Here is a 21,033-nt window from a genome sequence, read left to right on the forward strand (position 1 = left end):
GAACCGGTTGACCCAAGTCCAAATAGTCCACAGGAAGTGGCACAGTTCAGTGCTAAAATAGATTGACATGTTTACTGTGTCGACCTACTGGTCATATGGAACTGTTTACTTCCAGTATTAGCAACAACGCTGAGCATGCTTTTTGTTCTAATTTACTAAAAGAAATAAATCGAAACCTAAATATTCGCACCATACTGTATAAAAAACCCGAAAACACTTTAATAATGGGCTGACATGATTCGTGACAGTTATAAAAATCCGAGGATTGACTATCAAATAGCGCGCCGATTTATCAGTTTAAAAAATTGTATTCGCTAAAAATCAAGAACAAAGAGAACTTCTTCACATGGCCCCCGCTCCCGGTCCCCCACTGCAGTCACGCATCCGATTGGCCGAGTCCCTGAAAATACCTAACCAATCGGACCAGTTTACATTGAACGTTTCGAATACAGCTAGTTGTGATTGGTTCATCTGTTTGGCGCTCGTTGGTTCTGCAGTGCGCGATGTGGGCGGTGAATTCTGAGTGTAAACGACAGACTGAGCGGGTTTGAATGTTTGAAGAAACGGAAATATTGAATATTTATATGCATTTCGAATTTATTTCAAATTCGGTTACAGTCTGCCGCCCACAAGAGGGAAAGACGCCTGACAAAACTAATACTTGAAGATACAGAGGCGAAAGAATCGATTGTCTTTTGTTTATCGAGGCTCGCCGGTATTGGTAACGCGGACGTGCGGGGGTGAAAGGACCTTTTCCCGCGAGCTAGCTGAGTTAGCTAGCTTAGTTAACCGATCATCTTTAACTGGTGACGGCACTGACGAAAAAAGTCACTTGATTTAATGTGGACTAGTCTCTTGCAGGTAGGCACCAGAGGAAGACTGTTGAATCAGTGATATTTTCGAAAACCACATTGAGACAACCTAGCTAACTAGTCAACTTCAAATTCAAACATTGGCAAGACATCAATCATGTTAAGTTAGATTATAAACCGTTTAGAAATCATGTGATACATGTAGTTTTCTGCTGACAGGTCATGATGAAGTTAATATACTGTTATGAAATCACACAATAAGTGTTGTATGTAGTTATTTCACTCAAACACCATGCACTTAACGAGGACTTCTTTACAGTCTTGTTGTCCTTCAGTGGTTCGGTTAAGATTTTCGCGAAATCTGCAGTAACTGAAGGAATGCGGGACAGACTGACGCAGAACTTTACGCATTCTATGATCAGTAAACATTCCAGTTTAGAACGTCAGTCTGTTACAATTCAGTGTCGCAGCAAATCGGATTGACAAGTGGGAATATATTTTGCATTCGCGGTTTCTTTTCAAAGTTTGTTGTAACATCACATTCTTTAAGTTTGTATGTAAACGATACTGCAATACCCATATACATGTAAAGTGGCGTACAATTCCAAGCATGTAGATTCATTCAATGTGTGTGCATCTGATCCCCTGTGCGTTTATAATCTTTTATTAGTTTATTGTCATTACTGCTTGACCTTCTGTTCTTATGTTAATTTGAATAATTAGTATTTGATCATTTTTTAAGGTTTTGTTTCAGTGTGAAGTTGCTGCAGTGTTGCATTACACCAGTAGGGGCGCCAATGAGTTCATACACCTGTCACTACAACACCCGTAAAAACATGTAGAGTCCAGCTTTGATGATACAGATTTAGCAAATGTAATGGCCAAGCTTTTCATTTGGATCACAGAAAGTGTATTCATGGATAAAGAAGGACATTCGTGTGCCTTGATTTGAAATCAGAATTTGTTACTACTTGCAGAGTAACTACATGGTTTGGAAATGATGCTGAGCAGACATTGGGGAAAAATTGCTGTCGGAGGGGGAAACCTGTGAACTTACAAGTCACACTTTGTCACTGTCTAGCATGTCACCTCCTGACTCAGCTGCTCGGTTACATATTCAGCCCACATATCCACAGAATGTTAGATAATCGTGACAACAGCAGAGTTGCCTTTTACACTCTATTATAGATTCATTCATTTAAATTGTTATTCCCTTTTATTACTTTAAACCATATGGTGAGAGAGTAGATCTGCCATATGCATCTATAAACAGCTGCCTTTTCCTGTGTGTCTGTGTGATTTACATGTATGCATTTGCTGTATTTTACTATTATTCCAGGACAAGACAGTGTTTATCCTCTGGACCTTTCTGTACAGTATAACCAAGTTGTATGTTTCTATATATGTATACCATGAAATGTAAAACCATACTGTAAATGTCTATAGGGAAACCATGGGATTGACTGGGAGGAAATCGGAGAAGGGTCCGGTTTGCTGGAGGAGACGTGTGAAGTCTGAGTACATGCGACTGCGGCAGCTCAAACGTTTTAGGAGGGCAGATGAGGTCAAGGTGATCCAAGGGCTAATACAGCAGAGATAAAGCTGCCCATACACAGTTGTTAGAATTTGACTTTGTTATATTGTTTATCCCCCATTGGAGGACACTAAGGGCCTTTGAGAACTTGGAAAACAACCCTGTTGCCTACCTGACTCTAGGACGATTTCACATTAAAATGTATTTTCTTGTTGTACAGAGCATGTTCAGCTCCAACAGACAGAAGATCTTGGAACGCACAGACATATTGAACCAAGAATGGAAACTGAGACGGATACAACCTGTTCACATTATGACACCTGTAAGCTCCTTGCGTGGGACCAGAGAGGTTTGAACACATCTAATTGAGATTCTCCCAGAATGCATTAGTATGCATTTTTAATGTCATCAGAGCTTTTGTCAGTTTATTTAATGTCATATTTTTATCCCCTTTTTTCCATACTTAATGAGAATGCCTTTTTGTGTTTATTATTTTACATGCAAGTTCTCAAATCCTATGTGTTTCCTTGTGCCCAGCCTCATGGGCTATATAAGTATATGGGTCATTATTCTCCATGGTATATGTTACTCTTGATTTAGTAATGTTACCTCTCAAAAAAGATTGTGGTACATCATATGACTCATTTTCTATCTGTGTTATGGGATGTCATCTCTCATTGAAATGTAACACATCTCGATCATTTTGCAGTGCACTGTTGACAGTGGCTTCTCAGAGTTTTCCAGACAAGTCATTCCTCTAAAAACACTGAATGCTGTGGCGTCTGTGCCTGTTATGTACTCATGGTCGCCACTCCAGCAAAACTTTATGGTAAAACCAAATTCTATTTATGCATGTGTTGGAGAAATACAAGTATTAAAAGCAAAGCATTCTTTAAATGTTGTATTCTGTTTTAGGTTGAAGATGAAACAGTATTGCACAACATCCCTTACATGGGTGATGAAATCCTTGATCAAGATGGCACCTTCATTGAAGAGCTTATTAAAAACTATGATGGAAAAGTCCATGGAGATAGAGGTCAGGGGTTAGAATTTAAATAGATTCTTCCTTCATAAACTCTAAAAGCAAAATTATAAACTTTGAAAGCAATTATCCCTTTAAGCAGAACTAACGTTTCCTCAGTTACTTTGAGTGCATGTTCTCTTGAAATGGGACATTGATTTCCAATTTTCTGTTCTGTGTGCAGAGTGTGGCTTTATAAATGATGAGATCTTTGTGGAACTAGTGAATGCGCTCAATCAGTACAGTGACAACGAGGAAGATGATGAAGATGAGGATCAGCACGATTGCAAATTGGAGAAGATGGAACTCTGTGATGGAAAAGATGACACTGAAGACTCTCACAAGGACCAGCTTAATTCTGAGAGTAAAGAGAGATTAAATTAAGCCTGAGCAGAGACTTTGTGTTAATGTACTAATTACCTTAAATAGTTTGGAGATGTATTTTATTTGTAATAAATAAGTGTGCATTCATTGTTTTGATACAGAGATATACTGAATCAAATTCAAAATGTATTAAGCTCACAAAATACACACTTTGTTTATAAAGCTTCAAAAGATTTCCAGTGGCTTGCTCAACATTATGGAATATGTTTGCAAGTAGCAGTTACAATTTTTTATGTAAAGTTCAATCTATGTAGATTTACAAACAAATCTGTCTCATGTCCTTTAGTGCTGACTATAAACAGGCATTTTATTACATACAACTGGATGTATTATATGCAATGACTTGTTTTATTACGTAATCCGTCCTTTGATCACAAACTCTGTTTTGCCTTGTTTTTCTGTCCAACAGGTTGCAACACTGACGGATCTAAAAAGTTCCCCTCTGAAAAAATCTTTGAAGCCATTTCTTCCATGTTTCCTGATAAAGGTTCACCTGAAGAACTCAAAGAAAAGTATGTCAGATGTGTCTGTAAAAACACTACCCTGAGCAGCAGATATTCCCCATCAATACAAATTTTTGTTTTTGTTTTGATTGTGATAAATTGATGCCCCTCTCTGCTCAGGTACAAAGAGCTCACTGAGCAGCAGCTCCCAGGAGCTCTTCCACCTGAATGCACCCCCAACATTGATGGGCCAAATGCTAAATCAGTACAGAGAGAGCAGAGTCTGCACTCCTTCCACACACTCTTCTGCAGGCGTTGCTTCAAATACGACTGTTTCCTCCACCGTAAGCAATGATTGCACAAACTCCTTGACACTTAAATTCAGCTTCACTTTAATGAACCTTTTTATTTTATTTTTTTTTATTTTTTTTTATTAAACATTGAACTTTTTTTTAATAGGTAAAATGCTTTTTTATTTTAATTTGCAGCTTTCCATGCAACTCCAAACACATACAAGCGCAAGAACATGGAGAATTTGGTGGACAGCAAACCATGTGGCATTTATTGCTATATGTATATGGTTCAGGCAAGTGCATTTCTTCACCCAATCAGAATTGAAAGATACTATCAATCCTGATGATACAAATCAAACTTGATTAAGCAGTAAAACTTTACAATAAGGTTGTATAGATTAACATTATTTAACACAATCTAACAGTGAACAGTACTTAGACAGAGTTTATTGTTCTTGGTTAATGCTCATTTCAATAGTGTAATAGTATAATAGTACGTTTGTAAATTATCCATGATTTTCCTAAGACAAGGACTGTCCAAGGACATTGTCTGTTAATCAGCAAATCTGTCTCAAGTGTTTCATATATCTGGTTCTGGTCTTGTTTATTTTATACTGAGCTTACACATCTGTCTCTCTTCAGGATGGCATGGTTAGGGAGTACCCAGCTGGTGTGGTTGCAGAGCGTGCCAAGACCCCTTCCAAGCGCACAGTCGGCAGACGCAGAGGGAGACTCCCAAACAGCAATAGCAGACCCAGCACCCCAACGTTAAACACTGAGCCTAAAGACACTGACAGTGACCGAGAGGGAGGGGCAGATGGGAATGACTGTAATGATAAAGACGAAGATGACAAAAAGGATGAGACCACCAGCTCCTCAGGTATAGATTGAGAGGATGTGACATATTACACTGGTGTGCTCATTTATATTTATTTTATTAGTAACATCTCAGATGCTCAGTCCTTACTGAATGCACAGTTTTTAAATCATCCCTGGACACTAAAATAAATAGATGTAGTCAAGAAGGTCTTAGGCCATTTTAGAAAATTTGCACTAGTAATAGATTAATGAAATATGGATGGAGTATATTTCTAACTATTGATCTGTTAAGCGTTGTATCATGTAAAGATGTTTGACTGTGTTACTAATGAAAGTCTTAGCTAAAATTGTTGGTTGGTAGTTGTGTAATATGTGATTTTTGTGTGTTGTACAGAGGCAAACTCTCGCTGTCAGACTCCAGTGAAGCTGAAATTGAGCTCAGAGCCTCCTGAGAACGTGGACTGGAGTGGAGCTGAGGCATCTCTGTTCCGAGTGCTCATCGGCACTTATTATGACAACTTCTGCGCAATTGCAAGACTCATTGGCACAAAGACCTGCAGACAGGTACACACATTTGAAAGAAGGTTTATGATTAAAGATAATTTTATATTAGCATTTCCTGTTACTTTTATGTAAAAAACTGCATATACTTGCTCTATTTTAAAGAGCTGATAGAAATTACTTGCAAGTACAAATATTAAATATAGTTTCATGTCACAGGCCTCAAGGACTAAAAACGAAATGTTTTTCGTTTCAGTTCGTTCTGAGCAAAAACTATATTTTTTTGTTCTGGTTCTGAAGTTCCGCAGCCTCCTTTCCAAATGTTAACCGGTTAGATCAAGATAAAAGAACGGTTAATAATGTTCTTTTCAATATGACAGTACTCTGCGCTAAGGGGTGGATGAAATACCAATTGCGGTGTTGCCAGATCTCGCTATTAATTATATTAGCTATAATTTTTTTTTTTTGTGTGTGGTAGATTTATTAGCATAGAAATCATAAGCAAATAGTTCATTAACAGTTAAGTATCATTTTAATTACAGATCTGCTTCTCAGTCAAAACCCGGCAGCATCAAATCTGTATTAATGCATCATATCTATCATTAGTTCAGTGAAGACTTGGAAACAACTGAGAAATATACTTTTTTACCTCTAATAATTTTTTCCTTGTATCTGCATTAGCCGTGCATGTATATGTAGTAATTATACATAGTTGTTAAAAAGGTCTTCATTCACAGATTGCGACATCCACAATGGGCAGTTAGGCAAAGAAATGTGTGATTCAGCAGTTTCCTTCAGGATCAAAGCACGTTGAATTTTTTCAGGCAACATGAATTGGTGTAGTTCCAAAAATTGACTGTGATAAACTGTTACGATTAGTCCCAGTCTAGGTTGGGAAAACCGTAACAAGGTTGTGGTTCCCTTCTTCTGTTCCAGCACTCACAAATAGTCAAGTTTTTAGAATGCAAAATAAGGTATTTATTTTACATTATATAAGAAAGGAGGCAAAAAGGCTTCAAGAGGGGGCAATGGCCAAAATGGCAAACAAAAGTTCATTAATTCCTAAAGGGGGAGTCAACTAACTTTTCTAGAAAAGAAAATGGAAATAAACAACATAAACATACTCTAACTCCCTTTCTACCTGAAAACAGATATTAAACAAAATGGCACGCACCTCCCTACAAATGCTCCCAAAGTAATCAGTCCAAGGCACACTTGACAATAACTTTTAACACCTTTTAACAACAGTTCACTCAATAGGCACAAATGCAATCTCAAGTGATATACAACAAATTGTCAAGAGAGTATAACAACATGTCTGAGGATGGGAATGAAACTTTCCAGCAGCTTTTATCCTTCAGCAGCTCACAGACCAATCAGGAGAACTCCTTGTTAGTGCTCACCTGGTAGTGATTAGAGTAAAAGGGAGAAGGAAAGAGAGAGAGGAGGAAAGCAAGGGGAAAAACAGACATGCCACACTAGACATTCTCACCCCAAAATACATAACCAAAACAGATAAAATGTTACACCACATTGAATACGTCTTAAAACATAACACCTCCCCAATGAAAAGATACAAACAAAATGTTTGTAGCTACTACAAAAGATCACTCATTACAACAAGCACTTGTCAGTCTTCAGCACTGTGGGCTTTGGACAGCGCATCTGTAACAATGTTTTTAGCACCCCTTCTATAGCGAATATCCAGGTTGAACTCTTGAATTATGAGAGACCAATGCATTAAGCATTGATTCGAGTTACACATATGGGAGAGAAAGACAAGCGGGTTATGGTCAGTGTACACAACAATTGGAAATTAACTACCACCCAAGTAGATTTCAAAGTGTTGGAGTGGCAAGAGCTTCCTTTTTAATGGTACTATACTTGTGCTGGCACTGGGAGAATTTCCTTGAAAAGTAACAAATTGGGTGATCAACACTGGTGTTGCTCCCTTGTAAAAGGACTGCTCCGGCAACAGTAGTGCTTGCATCAACCTCTAACTTAAACGGATGAGCTAAGTCAGGCGCAGCCAGTACTAGGGCATTACACAGGAGTTCCTTGGCCATGGTAAAGGCATGCTCACACGCAGGTGTCTCATTTAAATACCTGGCAAGTACTGAGGAGATCAGTTAAGTTTACAGGAAGATCCTTTGCAACAAATTCATCGTCTTCTAGGGAGGGAGACAGTAGCACAGCAACAGTAACAGGCTTAGCAGGGGAGGAATGGTCACATCTCTTAGTGATAAGCCTTTGGCATATTAACATGACAGATACGTGATTTCTTCCTATGATCAGGGGTGCGAATTACATAATTTGTGTCACTCAGTTTCTTTTCAACAACATACGGTCCTGTAAATTTAGACTGAAGAGCAGAACCAGGCATTGAGAGCAGATCTAACTCAGAATCACCAGGTTGAAAGGAGTGTTCAACAGTTTTGCGGTCAAACTGGGTTTTAGATTTAAAAACCGCTACCTCACAAACATGATGCAGACATTCGTGGAATGAGTTCACGTACTCTAACAGGAGTGAGTGTTGAGTCTACAGTAAGAAACTGTTCACTTAATAGTTTCAGCAGGCCCCTAACAGTATGACCAAAGACTAGTTCGGCAGGGCTGAAACCCAAGGACTCCTGAACAGTTTCTTTGATCGCAAATAGGAGCAAAGGAAGGCTATTGGCCCAATCTTTACTGGTTTCAACACAATAAGTATGCAGCTGGGGCTGGTTGAATGACTTGATTCGGTTTACCTGCAATTTGACATGCATGGGATGAACGACAGTACTTTGAGACAGCTGTTCTTAGCCAGGTCAATAGAAATACTTAGCTACACTCTGGAAAGTTTTGTTAATGCCTAAATGACCGGGAAGAATGTGGTCATGGGCGAGTTTGAGAACTGGCAGACAGTAACCAATAGGTAGTACAATTTGATAAGTTGGGCTCAACTCAGCCTTTTTTTTTTTTTTTTTCTCCCAATTTGGAATGCCCAATTCCCAATGTGCTTTTTTATTTATTTATTTTTTTTTTTTTTAAGTTCTCATGGTCACGTAGTGATTCGCCTCAGTCCAGGTGGCGGAGGACGAATCCCAGTTGCTTCTACGTCTGAGACCGTCAACCCGCGCATCTTATCATGTGGCTTGTTGAGCGCATTGCCACGGAGACATAGCGCGTGTGGAGGCTTCACGCCATCCACCGCGGCAACCACGCTCAATTCACCATGCGCCCCACCGAGAACGAACCACATTATAGCGACCACGAGGCGGTTACCCCATGTGACTCTACCCTCCCTACTAACCGGGCCAATTTGGTTGCTTAGGAGACCTGGCTGGAGTCACTCAGCACGCCCTGGGATTCAAACTAGTGAACTCCAGGAGTGGTAGCCAGCGTATTTTACTACTGAGCTACCCAGGCCCCGATAACTCAGCCTCTTTAAGGGCTTGAGACATCCACTTACAGATCAGAACACATATATCCCAAAAATAGCAAACATTTACATTATCAACGCCATCCACAGTCTCCACAGCAGCCTCAACACAGCGAACTAAGGAGGGATCAGACTTTTGCGCAGCACCAAGCTGCTCTCTGCCTGCCAACTTTCAGAGATGGGTCTCCTTTAACGGTAGAACCAAGGTCAGCTTCCACAACACTGCTGTCTACAGATAGACAGAGCTCAACAGTGGGATCTGAGGAAGTGAGAAAAGAATCAGATAGTTCAATCACATCTTCACACTTGTGCGCCTTGAAGCGCTTAACTGCGCACACTGGAAACGCAGAGGGGAAACACCTGGGCATGTCTGCCTCGCATACAGGAGATTCAGTAACAATTGGGTAAGGAAATACTCTGCCACCTGCTAGATCATTTCCAAGGATGAGGCTCACTCCCTCCACCGGCAGTTGAGCGCACACCCACCTTCACTGGCCCAGAGACCAGGTCAGAGTTTAAGAACACTGTATGGATTGGAACCTTAACACAGCCCAGTTCAATGCCACAAATTAATACATCAGTTCCTTTGTGTCTTACTTGAAAGGAGCATGGTATTCTCAAGAAGAAATGATTGCGCTATGCCTCTTAGAATTGAGAGGTTTTACAGCGGATTTAGGGGAAATGGAAACACTACCCTTCAATTGAAAGGGACCAAACACAGAGGAATCAGACAAATCATGATCCTCCACACTAGGCACAGGACTGAAAAACAGCATTCGCAATGCTTTTAGTTTTAGAGGCTGCATTTTTTTTTTTTCCATGCCTTGCAGTCAGAAATTAAGTGACTGGGATCAAGGCAGTAAAAACAAACGCATTTAGACTCATCCTTGCATTGAGTCGGATGGTGCTCACGTTTAGGCAAACGATTAAACACAAGGTTTTTCGCCTCGTGGAAAAACATCAACACGCTCACTCTGACGCGCAGCAGGAGAGAACACAATCCTATGCCTAAGGACATATTCATCTGCTAACACAGCAGCAGCAAAAATTGAGGCTACTTTTTGTTCATTCAAATGCATCACCAGACATCAGGCAGGCAGGTTTTGAAATCTTCTAACAGGACCAGTTCTAGGAGTTGTTTGAATATTGCGGTTTTGGAAGCAGCACACCACTTTTCTAATAAAGCTCTCATCACGAGCGAACAACAAATGTCTGTTTGGCTGTTTTGCTGTAACCATGAAATTCTTGTCTATAGGCCTCAGGAACCAGCTCATAGACTCTGAGAACCGCAGCTTTAACAAGGTCATAATCAAGGGAATCTTCGAGAGGAAGGGCAGAACACACCTCCTGCACTTTGCCAACTAGGCTGCTCTGTAACATTAACACCCACATATCTTTTGGCCAATTCAGTTTTGCAGCAATTCGCTCAAATGCAACAAAATAAGCATCGACTTCAGACTCTCTGAATGGAGGGACAAGTTTAATATACCTGCTAGGATCAAAGGGAACAGAAGCACCGTCAGGTGCATGGTCTATGCCAGGCTGGGCAGAAGTAGAGACACCGGCATGGGTAGGAGCGGAGGGAGGCGGAACTGCGGTACGCGCTACACGTTCTCTTTCCTGCTCCCTATGAATTGGCTCCAATTTGTGCAAATGCAACAAACGTGTATCATGCTCTTGCCGTTTGATTTGCAACTCTATCTCTTTCAATTTCAGTGCCAAATTGGTATCGGATTCAGGCATTGGAGGACTGGCAGCCGGACCCTTTTCTTTAGATGTGCCACCCTCCAAAGCCTCACCTTTGTCAGCCTCACTAACTGCGGCTCTTCTGAAAATATTTTGAACTCCACCAATTTGGTGAACAGTTTAGATTTAATTATTTGTTTCACAGCCAAAGATTGAACAGGAATTCTCAAGATTTCAGCAATTTGCAGTAAATCATCTTTGCAGAATTTATCAAATTGTTCTGTGGTCGGATTGAGGAAGGATTCAATATCAGATTCCATGGTCTACACTCAACACTTACTCCACCAAACACAAAATAAACAAGCCAAACAAGAAATGTAAATACCAGGGTTCCTGTGGATCCTTAAGACTTAAAATGTCTTAAATTGAGTTTTCCAAAATGTAAGGTCATAAAAAGTCTTAAATATCTTAAATGATACAACAAAAGTCTTAATTTTTATTTAAAGAGGTCTTACATTTTGGGGAGGAAAACAGGAATCGTGATATGAACTAATGTGATTATCAAACTTCAAAAGAATATGATTTATTTAAATAAATGCCTGCGCTGCATCCTTCAGAGTGAAAACGTGGCACTGTTGTATTTTCTCCAAACACGCAGGGGCTTGTGAGTGTTTTCAGCTGTTGCAGAGCAGTTCACAATCATTAGGCTATATCGGAAATTTATGACAAACTATCACTAAAGATCAACTGTTGATGATGATGTAGTGTTGATGAAATATGACAATGTTTACTTTTAATTGGTAATAATGAGTGCAGGTTTTATATCCCTTATTTGTTTGAACGAGCAGCTGGAAGCAGTGAAGCGCAAGCATTTCAAAATAAGAGTCCCCTGTGTATTTCAAAGTTAAAGTGCCTTTAAAGTTAAAAGTTACACACTATGAATCAAATCTGCAAACCTCTGGGTATGGCCAAATGTGATAATTAAACAGCAGAAGGATGTAATTTAGTTAAATAATATACAATCACATGCGTTGCACACTACAGAATGAACAAGAGGTGTCATCTGCTTCACACACACGCATTAATGTTAATATTTTCATTAATACTGTGAAGCTCTGTTGTGCAGCATTTTATTTTACCAAAACAAAAAAATATTATATTTTTATTTGATTACAGCTGTATGTTTCAATTTGATTAAACACCATTTGAACATAACATTTCATTAAAACATTTAACATGTAATCCAGAAAAATAAAAACGGAAAACTAATAATCTGTATCTGTGAGACTTCATGCAGTTCTTTTAATCAAGTCATTTTCTGTGTAATTTCCTAAAAAATCTGAGGCTTTTTATTTGTTGATTATAGTATCGATTTCGTATCGATACCGAGGTACCAGGGCTGGTATCGTACCGAAGCCAAAATTTTGGTTTCAGCAACCCTAGACTGTTTGAATCCTCTCCTTCAATGAGGGGAAATTAGCCTTTTCCTGTCCTGCTCATATTGTGATTTTGCACACAAGAGCCAGATACTTGTGCAGATAATCATTAGGAATGGTGAACAAACTGATATGATGTTCAGGAATGTGAACGCTGACACACAGGATATATGCATAGGCAAGTTCAGTGACACTTCACATAATCTTTCTATGAGCACTAAAGAAAAAAATGGAGAATAAAAAGCTAACTGGAACTGGACCATGGAACACTTGATGACCACCACTGCTGCACACGTTGAGTGTTGCTAAACTCACTGCTGAGTTTTGCGCAGAGAGCGCTCTGATATTTACCTCAGTTTCATCAAAATCATTTGGATGGCCAGATAAAAGTGACTGGCAGGCCTCATCGTATCACTGATTTACATTAAATAAAAACATTACATCGTACTGGGAGACCCTGAGAAGTGGTGGTATGCAAGAAAAACTGCCAGTATTCTGTTGACTGAATTAAAGAAGTGCAGGTACTGCGTACCGGTGAGTACACAGTACCTGCACTTCAAACACAGATACAAATTAGAGGTTGACCGATATTGGATTGTGCTCAATTTATTTAATGGTACATAAATCAGTTTTAATGTGATATATATGTGGAAAACATGCCTCGAGTACTTTAAACTTGCATTAAGCCTTCCCTGTTTTACTGATAAGCAATGTTAAGACCATTTTGAATGTGTGTTTGCTAATTCCTAAAGTGGGAGTCAACAAACTTTCCTAGAAAAGAAAATGGAAATAACAAACGTACTCTAACTCCCTTTCTTGGCTATTATGAAAGGCATAAATAAGAACTTGTATCTAGTTGATATCAGTGAATTCAGGTTTTAAGAGGGTTGTTCTGTTTTGGGATCTGTTAGGTTTATGAATTCAGGGTAAAAGAATCCAGCATCATCGCACGTGCACCTGCAGTGGATGAAAACACTCCTCAAAGGAAGAAAAAGAGGAAACACCGGTATGTCAAAAAGGAGGCCACTTTTGTTTCACTTTCAACAAATGCAGTATAAATGGCGTTAGTCATGTCTAACCTGTTTGCCTTCTTGGGCTCTTGTTCTAGGTTGTGGGCCACTCATTGTCGAAAAATTCAACTAAAGAAAGGTTTGTATCTTATGAAAGTTTGCAGAATGATAAAGTCTTGAGCTCTAACTGTAATCTTGGCTTAAATGAAATAAGCTCTCAATTGTGAAGGTTAGGTAAGAATGCAAAAGTGTGCATTACTCGCATTAACTTTCTGCTCACAGATGGCTCCTCCAATCATGTGTACAACTACCAGCCATGTGACCACCCACGCCAACCATGTGACAGTTCTTGCCCCTGTGTCACTGCCCAAAACTTCTGTGAGAAGTTCTGCCAGTGCAGCTCAGAATGTAAGTACATCAGCCAAGCATGCAACCTTAATGTGACACCCAGCTTAAAGAAAAACACTGAATTAATACATGGCTTGGGTTTGGAAAGAGAAAACAAAAAAAATTAATGCTTCTTACTCCATAAACATGGAGAGCGTTGAGATGGTGAGCTGAAAGCATCTAATTTTGCCTTGCATTTAAAAAATTTTTTTTATTTTTTTATATAGAAGATATTTTGCACACAATGCTCCAGGATTTAAATGATTGGTACTTGTTTAGTGTGTGATTATAGACTTCTGTGAGCTACAATGACAACTTAACATGAAAATGTTGTAAGCCCTCATGAATGTTGTAAAGTTAATATATAACTTTAGTTAATTAACAGGAAACACCATGCATAACAGCGGTGTTTCATTTAAAAACGGTCATGCATGTGCAGGTCAGAACCGGTTTCCAGGTTGCCGCTGTAAGGCTCAATGTAACACCAAGCAGTGCCCCTGTTACCTGGCCGTACGGGAGTGTGACCCTGACCTGTGCCTTACCTGTGGGGCAGCAGATCACTGGGACAGTAAAAATGTCTCCTGCAAGAACTGCAGCATCCAGAGAGGAGCCAAGAAGGTACATTTATTATGTCATGTCTCAGCATCAAGATGCATGTGGAGGTTTTGTGAAAATTAGCAACAGGAATTTGAAAAATGAAAAATCCACATTGTTACCAATTAGCAAAACATGCACAGACTGTGCGAACACGTTGTTATTACTGGTAAGTGTCTATTAACATATTGCATTTGTATTTCTAAAATGTTATTTGTTGTGAATTATTCAAGGCTCCCTCTGTCTTGGAAATATCAGTGATTTTTATTTGTATATCTGTTTTATTTTTTATGAATAATTAAATCAGCTTTTTCAATCGAGAGTAGAGTTTTTCTCATCTTAATCGGCTAAGTAACGCTCTTGTGTAGAGTAAAACCATAGTTATTTAGTATGATTTGTGAGTGAATTTTCTTTTGAGTCAGATCTTTTCAGTAAATCGAGGCATATTCAGTCTGTATGATCCATTAGAAAATCAATGTGATTTTGAATGGTTTTTAAAAATCTCTCTCTAGTAATAACAAAAGAATTCTTAAGGAAAATTATTGAAATTCAAGGGACCAATGTGAGAACTCTGATGATTAATTGTAATACCCCCTCCTTTTTTATGTATGCCATTTTACACTTTTCTTTTAGCACTTGCTACTGGCTCCATCTGATGTGGCTGGGTGGGGCATCTTCATCAAAGAGCCTGTTCAGAAAAATGAGTTCATTTCTGAGTACTGTGGGGAGGTGAGAAGATTTATTGTTTATTACAGTCAGAGTTCAGATTTGCTTTCCTTCTAATATGATGCATTTCTGTTTTTTTACCTGATAGATCATCTCCCAGGATGAGGCAGACCGCAGAGGCAAGGTCTATGACAAATACATGTGCAGCTTCCTGTTCAACCTAAATAATGGTGACTCAATTATTTCTCAAACTCGTTTTACTGCACTGAACACATGCTCTCTCACTGGCTGACAACCTCTCACCTTTCACCCACAGACTTTGTTGTTGATGCAACTAGGAAAGGAAACAAGATTAGGTTTGCCAACCACTCCGTGAACCCCAATTGCTATGCAAAAGGTAAATAATTTCGAATGCTGTGCAGGAAATGGTCTAAAAGGGGTAGTTCACTCAAAAATGAAAATATCTTTTTATTCCCTCACACTCATGTTCCAAACCTGTATGACTTTCTTCTGTGGAACATAAAATATGTTTGGCAGAATGTTAACTTAAGTCATCATTCATTTTCAGAGCATCTTTTTTCCATACAAGTAAATGGTGACTGAAGCTGAAGAGAGAGTGTGTGTAAAATTTAAACTCATGATCTGTTCTTCTCTGCCCCCACAGTCATGATGGTTAATGGAGATCACAGAATTGGCATATTTGCCAAGAGAGCCATACAGACTGGAGAGGAACTGTTCTTTGACTACAGGTAGAAAATGCTATAATCTCTTTGACCTATTACTTCAAACGGAATTGTGGCAAAAATGGTTAAATGGCTTTAATTCATTTAATTGGGTGTGTAAGGCTGGTTTGCCTTAGTTTATTAAAGGTGATGTTGCTTAAAAACCTAAATATAATTTCATATCCCTTTCAGATACAGTCAAGCCGATGCTCTAAAATATGTGGGCATTGAACGTGAAATGGAAATTCCATGAAGCCATCTACCTCCTTGAACAATTGCCTTACATTCTTCAGGAATTCTCTCTCCACATACATCTCCAAAACAGCTTAGAAACCGGGTTTTATAGGACAAGGGCATCTATTTGAAATTTTTTTTTTTTTTTTTTACAGTGATATTTTCAAGACTTTTTTTTTTACTTGACCAACAGGCTTACTCTGGGATTACTTTTTGATAGTAACTTGAACATTGTCATGTTTACAGTTGAAACAATCCATTTAATAATGGACCGTTGTTTTGTACTCTGGATCATAGTACCACCCCCTCCCCCCCATTTGCTTTAAGTTATTTTGACAATTTATTCTTTATACTTTTGGACCAATTTTATTTACAGGCTGTATGTTTCTAACACGTTATCACACAAACTCCAGCTACTTTTGAAGGTTTTGTTCGTTGTGGAAAACCAAAGCCACTTTCACTGTTTTGCATGTCATCTCAAGAAACTTAGTGCAGAGGTATTTAATGCATTTTCTTGAGTGCCGATGCACAATTGCTGTAAACACAATGGTGAATTATGAGAGGGTGCAGACTCAGTATCATACTATTGTGGTGCCTTGAAATGTAAAAAAACTGAATAGTTTCTTGAATTAGATTTCCTATAAAATTGTTGAACAGTGTACTCAGTGTATGCATGAACAGAGTTTTAAATGGAATCGGGTAGCTCTTCATTCTTCAATATTATCCTGAATTGTTTCACAAAGTCTATTGAGACCATTGCAGCTCTGAACTAGACATCACTAAAGGTAGCGAGATTGGTTTAAGGTGCTCTTCATGTTAAGTGAAAAAAAATTAATTCATTCTGACTGTGGGATGTTATAAGAATCAAAGCAATAATACCATGCTTGACTTAAGCTGTTCTCTTAAGGTCCCTATTTATTTTATCAGTGTAAACCAGTTTTATTAATTTATTGATAATATCTTTGCTGTGATTTGAATAGGGAATATTTAGGAGTTAGTTAATGCTTTTTGTCATTTTTCTCCACTGAACCTATCGATCAATCTTGTTTATGCTTTATTTTCTGTGGGTTTTTGACCACTCCATCTCCATGTTTCTGATTATAAGGTGCTGTTTAATTGTTTACAGGAATTTAAAATAAACATTGAAATCAATTGTCTGCTGTAATATTGCCAGAAGAGTGCCAGAAAATTTAGCTGAGTGGTGTGAACAAAGATAACTATAATGAGCAAAACTAATTACTGAGAAGGCTTAAAGAAAAATTAAGTTTATTCATGACATTTATAAAATGAACTGCACTATACAAATGGCGTTCTCGTGGCAGGTAACAATGCAAGTAACAACTCTAAACAGCCAGTCAGACACGATTATATGCTGTTGAAAAGTATCCTCTTATTTTAATCTCTGGTATTTTCATCTGCAACCAACAGCCTTTTTAAAAAACCTGTCAGTTTTCCAAAAGTCACTTTAATTTATAGTTAAATTAATCAGCGTTTTGTCTTTTTTTTCATGATAGGCAATACCATGCAGCCCTGACTCTGGGTCCCACTGAGTATAGTTCGATGTCCAATATTTACACATTAAAAAGGCTTGAGCAGCTGAAAGGCTTAGAAACAAAGACTGGCTGCTTTTTCAGTCTGGGTTTAAAGGGAAAAGTCCAGTGTCACATCATCCAACTTGCCAGAAAATGTTCTGTTTTTCTGCATCCACATTGTGTAGGTATTCCTTGAAACATTAGCCAAATGTCTAAGGAATGATCTTTAGAAGCCAAACTTTAGAGAAGGTTTTTAAGCCAAGTAGCTGTAGGTGTCTTTTTCCCCATCCACACGTTCCAGATATTCCTTCTCTATCAAAATGTCAATGCATTTCTGAAAGAAATAAACATTCAAAAACATAAATGCCTGATCTGAATAGATTAAAAGCTAAATTTAGAATTGCCTGGTGCTGCTGTCCTGTTACCTTGATGACAGGGACACGAGGTTTGAAACGTGATGAAAGTTGGTTCAGCACTTCAGCCAAAAGCTGTTGGTGCTTTAAAACTTTCCTCATCTTCATGATTCTCACAATAGCAGCCTGCACACAAGAATGAACACATACATTCAAATGAATTTCTGTATTTAAACACAAAAACAAACTTGGTTTTAACTTAATGAAATAGTTCAACAGATCATTTACTGATCCCCATGTTGTTCCAACCTGTATGACTTTTATTGTCCCATTGAACAAAAATATGCAAGAAATTAGCCTCAGTCAAATTTCACTTTCAATGCCTCTGTCTAACATCTCCGTTTGTGTTACACAGATGAAAGTCATTCGAGGTAGAAAATTACAGAATTTCCAGTTTTGGGTCAACTATCCCTTTAAGGAATTGATACTGTTTATTTGTTTTTAAATACCTGGATGAGGAGTTTCCTGTCTTCCTCAATGTTCTTATGTGTTGTCTCTTGCTCTTGTTTTTGCTCTGTCTTCATTGGCACATTGATATTGACCCGCAACTTCTTGCTGCAGGACACACAACAGCACAGATGGACATGGGACAGTTTTAAAAGTCACTGAATTAACATCAGTGTATGCTGTGCAGATAAAATATTAATCTGAAGACAAGAACTTACTTCTTATAGCCCAAGAAAATTTTTATTAATGTATCAGGCTTGAAATCCATTTCATCTATGTTTGCATTCTCATCCTCCAAGACCTGAAAAAGTAAAAAAAAAAAAAAAGTATCATCTTTTTTTCTCATCTTGGCTAATTTAAACACGAGTATGAATGGTTTCTACACAGTTTTTTTTTAATAAACATTCTGTAAGCAAAACCACACCACAGATAAGGGTTAAAAATGCTATACTCAAAAGGGACAGCACTAAGGCCATGTTCCCACCTGGTATTAAAATGTGTTTTTGGTGAATTGATAAAGTTTTCAGCCGACACATCACTGTTTCCACCTGGTATGACCATGCTTCTCAAGTGCTTCTCCTGTTACCATTTGCCTTTGGATTTTGAGGGGAGGGAGTCTGATTTATGTATATTATCATGTCAGTGTGTTAATTCATTATAATAAACAGCAAAACAAAAATCATAAAAACAAAAACAAAAAAAACAGCACACTTGTTTCTCCCAGATGCAGCTGAAATTTTATCCAAGCACAAACCCAACATTTTGAGCAGAATTGTCCATTATTTTAGTAGAGTACCAGTATTAACCTGAATTTCAGATGTGTGTGTTTCTCATGCATGCTGATATCAGACAAACTGAAGATCATCCATGAAGTTCTCTTATGTCTACGCTTTTTCAAATTTTCCGATCTGATGATTATTTCCTTTTAAAGCCACACAAAACCAGCAAAGTTTGCACTCTTGTTTTAGTGCAGTGGCTGATTGACAGGTGAGGGGTGGCGCTTCGCTGCTGTCCATGACAGCACATTCAGAAAAGACTGCGTTTAACACATCAAATGCGATTTGGTCACATGCGTTCTAGACTACCTTTGTATGTGGTTTCAGTGATCATCTCACAAATGTTTTGTACCCTTTCTAGACCTGTATTTAGCGCTGACCATGTTATTCGATCACCTGAAATGCATCTTAATACCAGGTGCAAACGGGGTCTATGATAAAAAGTGACATATGCTGATTACAGAGTCCTATAAACAACCAGTCCTCAATACTTACCAGCAACTTTGATTTCAACAGTATTTGCAAAACCTGAACCAAAATATCCTGTGAAATGAAGGGAGAGAGAGAGAAAAAAAAAAGAATGACGTAGAAGACAAAAACGTAAAAAAAAAAAAAAAAAAAGTTAAATTTTTTTTTTAAAAAAAGCCAGTAAAATTCAGACTGACTTATTTTAGATTTAATAAATCCCTTAAAAGAATATTCTGGGTTCAATACAAGTGAAGCTCAATCAACAGAATTTGTGGCATAATGTTGATCAGAACAAAAAATAATTTCGACTAAAGCAAAAACCTGGGTTACAGTCAGGTACTTATATGAGAAGTAAATATGGCCAATTTTTGGAGGGTTTAAAAAGGCAGAAATGTGAAGCTTACAATTTTATAAAAGCACTTACATTAAATTATTAACATTATTTCTTCTGTTAAAACTGGTGTATTATTTGTTGTATTATAAGTTGTTTAAATGGTAATTTTTTTGCCACACTGTAACACCATGCCACAAATGCTGTAGATTGAGCTTAATTTGTATTAAACACAAAATATTCCAAAATAATATTTCAAAAGTGATTTTAATCTGATGCAACTCACATCTAAATCAGTTTTATAAATATGATACAAATTCACATAAATCTAACATCACTCTCATTATATTATTTTTACACTACTGCATTTTCATAGGCAGTTTAAATGTGAATTTAATTTGAGATCACCGTTTATTTAATATTTCAAAGTTTTGTAGAGTCAGAAATCATACAAGTGAGAGATAGCTGTTTTTCAATGGGGATTTTAACCAATGGCACTTGCACTCACTGTTTTGATCTGTGTGCTATCAGCCAGTTGCTGGACGGTGTAGCTGTTCTCTGTGTTGAACTGGAGCAGAATGGCCATCTGGAAGGTGGAGGCCTACGGGAGATAACCATAAACACATTCTGACACTTGTGCCAGCTGAGTCCTACAACATTCTTAATGAGTCCTGAAGGTCCCATTATATGCTTTGAAATACAGTTGGCATACACATTAACACAAACCTGCAGAGTATATCTGTTTTTGAAGCAGTTGGTGACTAACTCCCCTTTGGATAGGTGGTAAAGCCATGTCAACTTGCGTCCACTGTGTCTACTTCCATAGAAAGCTGTAAATCTTTGGTAACTCCGCTCCAACTGTGAAAACAACGCCATTCAAAAACTATCATCAACTGCAACTATGAGGATGTGTAATCACACATTATTCTCAGGTTTTCCGAGGGTGTGAAAGGCTTTGAAATTACAGGGTTAAGCGTCTGAGCGTCTCACCTCAGATGGTAAAGCAAATGTGCAAGACTGCTGGAATGGCCATGAGCCAGAGCTCAGAACCTGGATACTGAAATCCACTGTGTGACAGATGGAGCCAGTGAGAGACCAAAGAT

General features: G+C 38.3%; 2 protein-coding genes across 3 annotated transcripts in view; one reads left to right on the forward strand and one right to left on the reverse strand.

Annotated features, from left to right (window-relative positions):
* Positions 1–518: 518 nt before the first annotated feature.
* LOC127434185 (histone-lysine N-methyltransferase EZH2) lies at positions 519–17,115 on the forward strand. Its single transcript, XM_051686741.1, has 20 exons — positions 519–861; positions 2,259–2,382; positions 2,567–2,695; positions 3,056–3,175; positions 3,262–3,382; positions 3,552–3,731; positions 4,161–4,263; positions 4,375–4,538; positions 4,683–4,780; positions 5,130–5,367; positions 5,701–5,870; positions 13,262–13,356; positions 13,459–13,499; positions 13,643–13,768; positions 14,187–14,365; positions 14,975–15,070; positions 15,156–15,237; positions 15,324–15,404; positions 15,672–15,756; positions 15,922–17,115. The coding sequence occupies exons 2-20, from the start codon at positions 2,266–2,268 to the stop codon at positions 15,980–15,982; spliced, it is 2,286 nt and encodes a 761-aa protein (XP_051542701.1). The 5' UTR covers positions 519–861; positions 2,259–2,265; the 3' UTR covers positions 15,983–17,115.
* A 97-nt stretch (positions 17,116–17,212) lies between these two features.
* The window catches only part of LOC127434184 (cullin-1-like), a 37,336-nt gene continuing 33,515 nt past the window's right edge, over positions 17,213–21,033 (reverse strand). For both annotated transcript variants that reach the window (XM_051686740.1, XM_051686739.1), the window contains exons 15-22: positions 20,921–20,997; positions 20,657–20,788; positions 20,439–20,531; positions 19,627–19,674; positions 18,574–18,656; positions 18,358–18,463; positions 17,921–18,034; positions 17,213–17,829 (exon numbers count right to left, since the gene is read on the reverse strand). In XM_051686740.1, coding sequence (XP_051542700.1) covers positions 17,749–17,829; positions 17,921–18,034; positions 18,358–18,463; positions 18,574–18,656; positions 19,627–19,674; positions 20,439–20,531; positions 20,657–20,788; positions 20,921–20,997 — 734 coding nt within the window. In that variant the 3' untranslated portion in view covers positions 17,213–17,748. The remainder of the gene's footprint in view (positions 17,830–17,920; positions 18,035–18,357; positions 18,464–18,573; positions 18,657–19,626; positions 19,675–20,438; positions 20,532–20,656; positions 20,789–20,920; positions 20,998–21,033) is intronic.

This window comes from Myxocyprinus asiaticus, chromosome 44 (assembly GCF_019703515.2).
Source record: "Myxocyprinus asiaticus isolate MX2 ecotype Aquarium Trade chromosome 44, UBuf_Myxa_2, whole genome shotgun sequence".
Lineage (NCBI taxonomy): Eukaryota > Metazoa > Chordata > Actinopteri > Cypriniformes > Catostomidae > Myxocyprinus > Myxocyprinus asiaticus.

Coding starts and splice junctions, on each gene's coding strand:
- LOC127434185 (XM_051686741.1), top strand. CDS start 2,266: ATGGGATTGACTGGGAGGAAATCGGAGAAGGGTCCGGTTTGCTGGAGG. Junction 2,383..2,566: donor GGAGGGCAGATGAGGTCAAG/GTGATCCAAGGG, acceptor CTTGTTGTACAG/AGCATGTTCAGCTCCAACAG. Junction 5,871..13,261: donor GCACAAAGACCTGCAGACAG/GTACACACATTT, acceptor GGGATCTGTTAG/GTTTATGAATTCAGGGTAAA.